Here is a 10,346-nt window from a genome sequence, read left to right as displayed (position 1 = left end):
CGTCTTATGCTATTGAATGACAGAGCCAGAGGCTTGACAAAAGGTGTCCAGGCAAGATAAAGCATTCTTGATATTTTCCTCCTCTTCAAGAAGAGTAAGGAAGGAATCATCAACAAAATGACCATTGACTAACTGTGAGGAAGATTCAGGCAAGGAAATACCATGAACCAGACCTGAGGATATAGAATGAGCAAACAAGTATCCAAAACCTTCAGCAGCAAGGACATAAAGCGCTGGAGCTAAAAGGAAACCTTGCCCGATTGAGCGAAAGAGTCCAAAAGCCTCAGATTGCGAATTATTGATGGTAATGCAAGCATTAGCATCACCAAAAGCATCTCTACGGACTGAAGGAAATTGGGACCAAAACCCAGAGCCTGAAGCATGGCTAAGATGAAGGGCAATTCAATGCGATCATAGGCTTTGGCAAAATCAATCTTCAAAAAGATAACCTTCTGCTTGGACTTGTGAGCCCATTCCATCCCCTCCCAAACAGCAATGATGTTGTCAAGAATGTACCTGGACTTGATGAAGCCAGTTTTCTCAGGCCCCACAATTAAAGGCAACATGTGTCTGATTTTGAGGGAGAGTGCCTTGGCAATAATTTTATAAGACACATTCAGAAGGGTGATGGGCCTCCAATTGCATATGTCCTCTGGATCACCAACTTTAGGTATGAATTTGATATTTCCTTTATTTATAATGGCTCCTAATCTTTTAGAATGATATGCTTCAAGATAGACTTTGTGCAGATCAGGGTCGATTTGCTCCTAGAGGTGTTTGTAAAATTCACAGGGAAATCCATCACACCCAGGGGACTTGTCATCCGCCATGGAGAAGGCAACCTCTTTAAGGTCTCTGAGGGAAAGAAGTTGCTCACAGAAAGCACACTGGTCAACTGCAAGGCGCTTTGGAGTAACAAAGATACACTTTCTGAGAGCTTCCTCTTGAGCACCAGAATTTTCTTGTGAAGCAAAGACGTTCTCATAATGATGAACGAATGCTTGCAGGATGTCAGGGAGATTGGACAGAACAGTCGTTCCCTGCTTGAGCTTTTTAATCCCAACATTGGTATGACAGGCTCGGAGAGCATGAAAAAACTCCTTCGAGGCTTTTTCGCCAACCTCCAACCAGTGGAGATAGGCCTTGAGTTGAGCTCCTCGGGCAACATAGTTGTCAGCAACTTGCTTGTCATGGCAAAGCTTGGCAAGCTGAACTTGCAGATCCGCATCAAAGGGATTGAGGGTGAGAGCCTCAGAGGCCTTTCTGAGGGCAAGGGTGTTAGCTTCGTAAGCCCGTTTTCTAAATATGGCCAATTGACGCCCATAGATGCGCAAGAACCGCAAAATTCTGGTAATGGCATCATTCCACCATTGAATCCATCCCCTTTGAGGATGCGGACGTGGCTCCAAATTTCAGACACGTTGGATATGTGAGATGGTGGAAACATGCATCAGCACAGACGTGTTGAGAAAAAACTGAGACTTGGCCACATTTGGGACAGCCGTTTACCAAGTAATGCCAAAATAAATGGGATAGTGGTCAGATAACGTCACATTTGACAAGGGAATGACAGGCAAATCTCGATCCTCAAAAAAGGAGAAAAAAGATTGCGCAGAGATCATAGCATGATCAAGACGTTTTAATATGCAGTCTAAGCTAGCTCGAAAGTTGGACCAAGTGTGCCAGACCCCACTACCCTGGCGGCAGTTTGTATTGGGATCAAAAAACCCAATTTATTACGCATGTAGTACCAGGCTTCTCTTTCCCCAGTTGTCCAACGAAGAGGTAGAATGTCATCTTTGTCAGAGGCCACTTCAACCATATTGAAATCCTCACACATGACCCAAGTAGCTGGAGGCAAATTGTTAGCCAGCCAAGCCCACATCTGGGCTCTCTCCATGGCGTCATTAGAAGCATAAACATTAATGACTCCAAAAGAATGATTGTTAATAGAAAGTAAAAGCCAAACAATTATATGCGAGGGGTCAAAACCGTGCGAAATAATAGCAGAATGAAGGCAAGGTGACAGGAGAGTAACTACACCACCTCAGCCAGCTTCATGCTACAAGGAAAACATAATGCCATTTTGCCAAATGACTCAACACGCAGCAGAAAGCATGAAACCAGAGATCTTAACTTCTTGCAAGCAGAGAAAATCTAAATTACCAAGTCTATGACAGGTATCCCAGACATAGTACTTTCTGGGGAGGTTTGTAAGACCTCGAACATTCCATGAGAGGCAGTTCCTGAGAACTCTTCCATGTCATCCTCGTCCTTTAGAGAGGAGTAGCTATTTTGCAAGAAGGTAGAAGCTTGGTGGAAGTCAGATGAGAAATCCTCTAAACTTACAGCCTGTCGCTTCATCTCTAGTACCTCCGCGCGTCCAGGAGGACTGCATGAACGTCATGTCGCTGGTGGCACAATGGAAGAGACTGCAAGAGGAGTGCAAGCCCTAGTCAAGGCAGCAGCACTAGCGGCAGCCTTAATCCCCTGTGTACCAACAGGGTTTGAAACCTGCGAAACCCTTGGAATAGGTGTTGTGGAAGACGCTTGCGTCCCCACACTAGCTGGTGTAGACGCTCCTATGGGGATAGGAGGAACTATGGCAACCGCCGCATAAGACCCCTTGGGAGGCAAAGGATTCAAGGTAACCTTGCCCTTGCATCCAACAGTAACCCATTCTTCTTTCTTCCCTTTGGCCTATTTGACAGTCACTTCTTTAGGCGCAGGCTTTACCCTAGGTGTCACCAAAGGGCAATCCCGAATTTTGTGAGCACCTTCTGAGAGAAGGTTTAAGCCCCAATCTGAATTTCCACGGCATCCTTAAGATCCTTGGAAAGATCAACTTCGATACAAATGCGTCGCTGTGGGCGAGCATTAAAAAATTTCTCAGGCTCCGTGGTGACAATTTTACCAAGGGTTTTGGCAATGGATTCAATGAAATGCCAGCATGGCAAGGGTAAACCTGAGAACTCGACCCACACAAGAACCCTAAGCTTTTTATCATCCAAGACAATTAAGTCTCGGGACCATTTTTGAAAAACAAGTAGAGAGGAACGAACAGAGCAAGGGCCGTTGGTAAAGACCGTGTCTGCTTGCGACGGGTTAGCGAAGCGAAATTTTAAAAAAACCTTTGGTAAGATTTTGCACAGCATCAAGGTGGACTCCATGAGGAGTCTAGCTCTTATTAACCCATTCTCTGAGCATAGCTTCAGGAGGAGTCCTACCCACAATATAACCTATCAAGGTATGGTGCTCTAACCAGTCACATGCAACATCAAATTCTTGCAAAAGAAGAATAATATCAGGATTACCTCGTGAAAAACCTTTGGAACAAGCTTGCGCGGGTGTTTCTTCTATGACAGTGCCATGGCAGTTTGAAGTAGCAACGTGAACACTAGAAACAACTGGGTCACCGCTCGCCAGAGCCATAATATTAAATTCTAAAAGCTCCCGTAGTAAATGCGGTATGACAAGTGGTGCCTACAAAAGGCAAGCTCAAACGAAGAGCCGTATACAAGAAAACTGAAAGTTCACATGAAGCAAGAAACCCTAGCAGAGCAACTCATCTGTCTTTGGATCTGATTTCTGAAATTACATAGTTTCAAAGAAAATAATTTTAAACTACATAATACTTTTTAAAATAATAAATCGTAGAACAGTCTTCTAAAAATTCTTTTAAAAGCTCAGCTAAACAATACCATACAGCTACTCAATAATTATCATTGATCTCATAATATGCCAAATATTTTATTTTAAAAATTAGATCTTAATTTCCAAGCTATAATTTGGCTCAATAGGAGCCAGCATTAGTGCAATCTCCTCTATCCAAAATACACTTGAATTACAATCAGATCAGATTTGTTTTTGTTAAATTTTATATTAAAGAAAAAGTACGTAATATAATGATAATAAAAAATAAGGGTGGTACAGGGCACACCCACAAGTTTAATAAAGCAACCAACAGAAAGGGATGAAATTGAAACATTAAGCAGGCAATCATGGCTATGCCATCTGGAGGAGTAAAGTCTCAATCATGAAGCTTCCTCCAAACATCACCAAGGGTGGCATCTTCAAGTGGCTCCCAACCAATGAGAGCAGCGGCATCGTCTTCATTCTCCTTGGGGAGCTGCCCAGTGCAAACTGGAGACATGATGAAAGAATTTGGAAATGTCCAACAAGCCAGAGTTCTGCCCTGGATATGGTCGATGGTAAGGCTATGGCCATCCTCCATGAATAGCAGAGCCCATGAAAATCTAAGGCATAGGACCAACAAAATGAAAACAATGATCTCCATAGTTTACCCAATCCTGTTAAGATAAGTAACAATGTCTTCACCAACACCCTCGGACTCAGGAGGAACCCATGCAACAGCGCATGGGGGTATTATCCCGGCGGCCAAACAGCTCTTGCAGATAAGCAACTTCAAATGCAACCTTATTGGCTTGAACTTGAATCTGCTTCAAGACATTAGAACAAAGGATTGCTTTGGTATACATGAATTTCCTCACAATTAAGAAATAGAAAGCCATTTCTTGATAGGATAATTGTGTTGCTTCTCTAAAATCCAATAACTTGGTTAGTTTTCAGCTATAGATAGATTAATCTGATAAAACATGCATCTTCAAAATATTTACCTGTCTCTTGTAGGGAATATCAGCACTATTGTTTGTATATTTCCTAGTAATGTTGCGGCACTCCTTCCAAAAGGAAATCTTTAACAGCTTCCAGGGATATGTTGTAGGGTACAGAAGTTCTAAAGTGAGTCCTGTGGAAGATCTATACATACTAAATTTAAATCCTTTTGACTGGAAAAAAAATGCGTAATAAATATTCATCTCCTTATTTATTGATGTCAATAATAAGAGATGGTATTGTACTCAAATTACCAAGGTGAGCTCAGCATGCAGTAAGGTGCTTTCCATAAGAGGCTAGATGAAACGTGGGCATTTGAATGCATATGCTTTCCTCGCAAATAATTCCAATATGAGATTTTTTAGAGTAGATATATCTCCTCATTCCACCAAGGCAGAACCACTTCTTTGCAAATGCCTTTCAAAACAAAAGCATTTGCAGGACACTACCCCAGCTTCTTGATTTGTGTTTTCTGAATTTGACCGTATGAATTTTTGATATTACCAACATTTTGGACCAAACCCCATGATCCAGCATCACGGTAAGATAGCATGAGAAGAGAGAAATGCTTCCATGAAAATGCCTTCACTTACAATTCTCCTACCAATAGTCCCCACAAGAACACACCCCATCTTTGAAATGGTGGAACCGAATGACATCCCTTATCACAATATCACGTCCAACTATCTTAGAGATAAACTTAGCAGCAGTATGACAGTCACCACATACACGGAGGTTCTTTATAATACGAATAGTGTTCCCTGAAGGAGTGCTCATAAGTCCATAGGCAATGGCTAGCTTCTCACTGTGGTGATATAAAACTTGTTTCTTGAGCTCCTCCTCCATATCATGGAGTACAAAGCTTGTGTTTGGAACATAACCTGCATCCTCCATCTGCCCAACCAATGTCTTCAGCACTGCATAGATTTCAGCTGATTGTGGGTGTGAACTATCCTCTGACCTGAATGCATGCACTCTGTTTTTCACTTCAATCCAGCTACACCCTGGATTCTTTCTTACTTCTCTATCTTTCATCATTCTTCTCACCTTGGCTGCATCATTCCACCTGCCAGCTGCAGAATAGATGTTTGAAAGTAGCACATATGATGAAGTATTTTGAGGCTCTATACTAAAAAGCAATTCTGCAACACGCTCTCCAATCACCAAATTGCCATGAAGCCTACAAGCACTTAACAGTGTCATCCAGATACTGATATCAGGTTCAAGCGGCATTTTATGAATATAGTCATCTGCCTCTTCTAGACAGCCAGCGCGACCAAGCAGATCAATCATGCAGGCACAATGGTCCATCCTAGGCATAATGTGATGCTCATGACTCATGGAGTGAAAATATTGCCTTCCTTCCTCCACTAGACCTGCATGGCTACAAGCAGTGAGAACACCAATGTAAGTCACAGCATCTGGCCTTGTGCCCTTGAGTAACATTTGCTCAAACAGCCTTAGGGATTCAGTGCCATGCCCATGCTGGGAATAACCAGTGATCATTGCGTTCCACGAGATAAGATCATGTTCAAACATGTTGTTGAAAACTTGCCGTGCATCTTCTATGCTACCACATCTGGCATACATTGTAACCAGGGAATTTGCCACATTTATATGCGATATGAATCCAATGCTGATTATGTGTGAATGGATGTGTCTGCCATATTCTAGGATGGCTAGACTAGCACATGCGCTGACAATACTTGCAAAAGTAGCCTCATCTGGCTTCAAATCAGTCTGTTGCATTTTGAAAAATAGTTCGAGAGCATCCTCATCATGTCCACCTTGCACATATCCTGCAATAAGCGCATTGTAGGAGATTGCATCTCGCCTAGGCGCTTTTTCAAACAAGCCTCGAGCATAATCTGTGTTCCCAGATTTACCATATAAATCAACAAGAGCACTCGAAACAAATACATTTGACTCAAAACCAACTTTCGTAATTTTGCCATGAAGTTGTTTGCCTTCCTCAAAGGCCGGTAAACTGGAACATACGCTGAGAATGCTGGCGTAAGTGAAATGATTCGGTTTCAAACCCGCTCGTTGCATTTGGAAGCCAAGCTTTAGGGCTTCCTCGCCGTAGTTATTTTGGGCATATCCTGCAAGCATTGCATTCCATGAAATCAAGTCCCGTTCCAGCATTTTATCAAACAAGTAACGCGCGTCTTTTATACTCCCACATTTAGCATACATCGTCACAATTGCATTCCACACAGAAACGTCCCATTCAAATCCATTTTTTACAACTAGCGTAAGAACCTGTACCCCAAAATCCAAATCCACTGAAATAGCACATGCACTTATAACCCCAACAAACGTCAACCGGTTTGGTTTCATACCTGCAAGAAAATTTTAAGGGAACGAAAACGTTTTACAAGTGCAGAAAAGTAGTCGAATATTTCCCTTTCTTAAGAAAACGGGGAAAATTGCAGTCTAATAGAAGCAAGGAATGAATTCAATGTAAAACCTTATACATACTTTGTAGAAACGATGTTCTTGACTTTTATATTAACCAACCCTATGGCAAATTATAACTTATAAAAATTAACCTTTTTAACCTGAAGATTGAACTTGATGAAAAAAATTTGCAGCTTCGTCAGGTCGCCCATTTTGTGCATATCCAGTAATCAACGCAGTCCAAGAAACAACATTGCGAACTGGCATTTCATCAAACACTTGGCGTGCGATCTCTATACAACCACATTTGGCATACATATCAACGAGAGCAGTCCCTACAAACACATCGAATTTCATACCAGTTTTGATAATCTGAACATGGATTTCCTCTCCATACCCCAAAGACGCCAAACTTGCACACACACTCAAAACACTAGCAAAGGTAAACCCATCAGGTTTAAAATCCATCCTTTGCATTTGGCAGTACAAATCCAATGCCGCCTCCTTGCCAAACCCCTCCCGCGCATACCCTGCAATCATTGCATTCCATGAAACAACATTTCGTTGAGGCATTTTGTTAAACAGTTCCCTTGCATATTCCATGCGGCCAGAATTAGCATACCCAGAAAGAACAGTGGTCCATGAACAGAAATCTCGTACAGGCATGTGCTCAAAAACTTGGCGTGCATCACCCATTCTTTCACATTTCACATACATATCAATCAAACAGTTTACCACATAGACATAGGGTTCAAATCCAACTTTATTCAACTGGCCATGGACTGTCATTCCCTCTCCCAGGCTTCTTCTTCTAACACAATCCAGCAGTAGACGAGAATAAGTATTAGCACTCACCTGAGTAAGTGCACCATCCAAAATATCCTCGTCGAGGCATTTTGTCAAACATTTAATAGGCACTCTCAAATGATCCGGAATTATTTGGTTGCTTGCCAGTTTTTCTTTGAATGTCTCTTGAAGAGCAGCGAATTCGAAACTCCGTAGACTGGTTTTCTGGTAGCCATTTATCGCTCGTACCCAAAGCTTACTTTTTTGCATGCTTATGGTGTTGAAAATTGAATACTAGGCTGATCCTCATATCCACCAAATGTAATTCATTTTGTGGAAGTGGCGTCTTTTGTTTCGCTTTCACTGGTAAAGAAACAAAATGGATTGTACGTGGTTTTTCTCTTTCTGAAACGGTGTTTGAAAATTAATTTCTTCAAGGCCATTTGGTTGGGGAAGATGAATTTGTCTCATAATCAGGGTACCTTAGCTTTCAAAAACTTGGTTTTGTAGTTTGGGAAAACAATGGTCCGTTTGGTTGACACCATATTCCGCATTTGGTTGCCGATTTAGAAATTGGAATTGGAGATGTGATCAAAGTTGCTCGTCATCCAAAAAAACCCCACAATCGTTGGCCAAGAGCTAAGTCACAAGATTCGAGTTCAACTACCATGAAGTTCAAATGAAGTTCGACAAGGTTAAAAAATTCAAAAAAAATCGACATTAAATTCACTTTATATAATTTATTATAATATTTTAAAAATATAAGTATATCCAATAAATAATTAAAATAATTTAACATTACAACATAGATTTGAAATTTTCATAAAAGAATATCACATTTAAAAAATTAATACAAATAAAACTGATTTTTAATTTTAAAAATATTAAATTTATAAAACAAAAAATACTAATTTAACCTCATTTTTTTAAAAACACTAAAAAAATTAAATTTATTACATTTAACATTACACATAAATTAAAATATTAGTGAATAAACTATACTTAATATTAAATAAACATTAAACATTAAAAAAAATGTCGATCAAACAACCACGGATGTTTTGCTTATATAATGAATGCATAACATAGAAACTCGCCCAACGATGTTATTAAAAAAAATTCACAAAACTCAAAACTCGGTTTTAGTTTTGAATTCCACCTTTTTGTTGGAAGATGCTTCATCCAATTTTGGTCAAAAATTGGAAGTTGAAAGTGAAAACCAGGTTATAAATTTAACCAACCAAACGCCCATGTTTTTCTCCAAACCTGGTTTTAACCTGATTTTGGCCCTCATCTTCCAGCAACTAAATGGGGCCCAATAGAAAAGGAATACAGATTCTTACGAGATGATCCAATGAGGAGATTTGAGGGTTTTAGAAACATATATTATATTTGTACTAGCATTAAAAAGGAGGTGCAATGGGTTAGAAGAGATATATCATGCATCACTAACAAATTAAACTATTGTTGTTTGGAATTATCATATCTGAAATAACTTTATTGAAAATTTTGCATAATTTTAATGTGTTCACAAATAAATAGTCCAAAAAAGAAAAATTACATAAGTTTCTAAAAATTAATAATGTTATAATATTGACATATATTGTTGATTTTGAGTTAAAGTATAATATCATTTTAAATAGTATTTTCTATATTGTAAGTTATTTTCATGTTATAAGTTACTTTAATGTGGTAACAACATTTTACATTTTTTAAATAAATATTAGTGGAATATGTGTAAGATAGGAGTACTTCTTTATTTTTTACTTATGAAGTAAGATGTAAGTGCTCGTTATAAACTTTATAACTTACAAGAGTCCTTGCATCTTGAATTATTCAATCATTTGTACTTAATCATATGAACTTTATATTTTATATAAACAATTTGAATTTAAAAATTTTAAATATTGAAATATTTTTAAAATGTGTTAATATTAAACTAAAATAGCTTTCATATTATTTATTTTATATAAACAATTTGAATTTAAAAATTTTAAATATTGAAATATTTTTAAAATGTGTTAATATTAAACTAAAATAGCTTCCATATTATAAAATATAAATAATAATAAGATAGAATTTATTTAAAATATTAATATATAAATTCCATAACATTCCAAAACCTCTAGCAAACCTTGAGTCTCTTTGAAAAAACCTTTCTATTGAGATAATTTTACATAGTGATAATATTCATTTGATTTGAATTAATTTTAAAATTAACTTTCTAAGAATGAATTTTCAGCCATCAAATTCTAATTATATATGATAATAATTAAAATATTTCACAATGTAAAACAAATTAAATTCACTTTCTACAAGTTTGGAAAATTTAGGTGGTAGGCTTTTCTAGTGCCAAAAAAAATCAGTATGAAACATCAAAGCGGCCAAAGTCTCCATCATAGCCTATCAACTAATTAATTATAGGATTGAACAAACATTTATCATGTTTAAAACTGCATGATTCTATTAAATATAATGTTATTCATATTAATATTTATTTATTACAATAGATAAATTATTTTTAA

General features: G+C 38.3%; 1 protein-coding gene across 3 annotated transcripts; it reads right to left on the bottom strand.

The window, feature by feature from the left end:
• Positions 1–3,855: 3,855 nt before the first annotated feature.
• On the bottom strand, positions 3,856–8,357 carry LOC149555695 (putative pentatricopeptide repeat-containing protein At3g13770, mitochondrial). Of its 3 annotated transcripts, none has more exons than XM_089829821.1 (4): positions 7,197–8,357; positions 4,890–6,737; positions 4,638–4,768; positions 3,856–4,457 (listed from the first exon to the last, which is right to left on the bottom strand). In XM_089829821.1, the coding sequence occupies exons 1-2, from the start codon at positions 8,089–8,091 to the stop codon at positions 5,236–5,238; spliced, it is 2,397 nt and encodes a 798-aa protein (XP_089685947.1). In that variant the 5' UTR covers positions 8,092–8,357; the 3' UTR covers positions 3,856–4,457; positions 4,638–4,768; positions 4,890–5,235. The 3 variants fall into 3 exon arrangements, with proteins under 3 accessions (XP_089685947.1, XP_089685946.1, XP_089685945.1); XM_089829820.1 differs by having other exon boundaries at positions 4,638–4,779; positions 4,890–6,977; positions 7,197–8,350; XM_089829819.1 differs by having other exon boundaries at positions 4,890–6,977; positions 7,197–8,350.
• Between the last annotated feature and the right edge of the window lie 1,989 nt (positions 8,358–10,346).

The sequence above is a fragment of the Cupressus sempervirens genome, chromosome 5 (assembly GCF_028749045.1).
Source record: "Cupressus sempervirens isolate cs-2001-9-10 chromosome 5, ASM2874904v1, whole genome shotgun sequence".
NCBI lineage: Eukaryota > Viridiplantae > Streptophyta > Pinopsida > Cupressales > Cupressaceae > Cupressus > Cupressus sempervirens.
This window is presented reverse-complemented; position numbering and strand designations above follow the sequence as displayed.

Coding starts and splice junctions, on each gene's coding strand:
- LOC149555695 (XM_089829820.1), bottom strand. CDS start 8,091: ATGCAAAAAAGTAAGCTTTGGGTACGAGCGATAAATGGCTACCAGAAA. Junction 6,978..7,196: donor TCATCAAGTTCAATCTTCAG/GTTAAAAAGGTT, acceptor ATTTTCTTGCAG/GTATGAAACCAAACCGGTTG.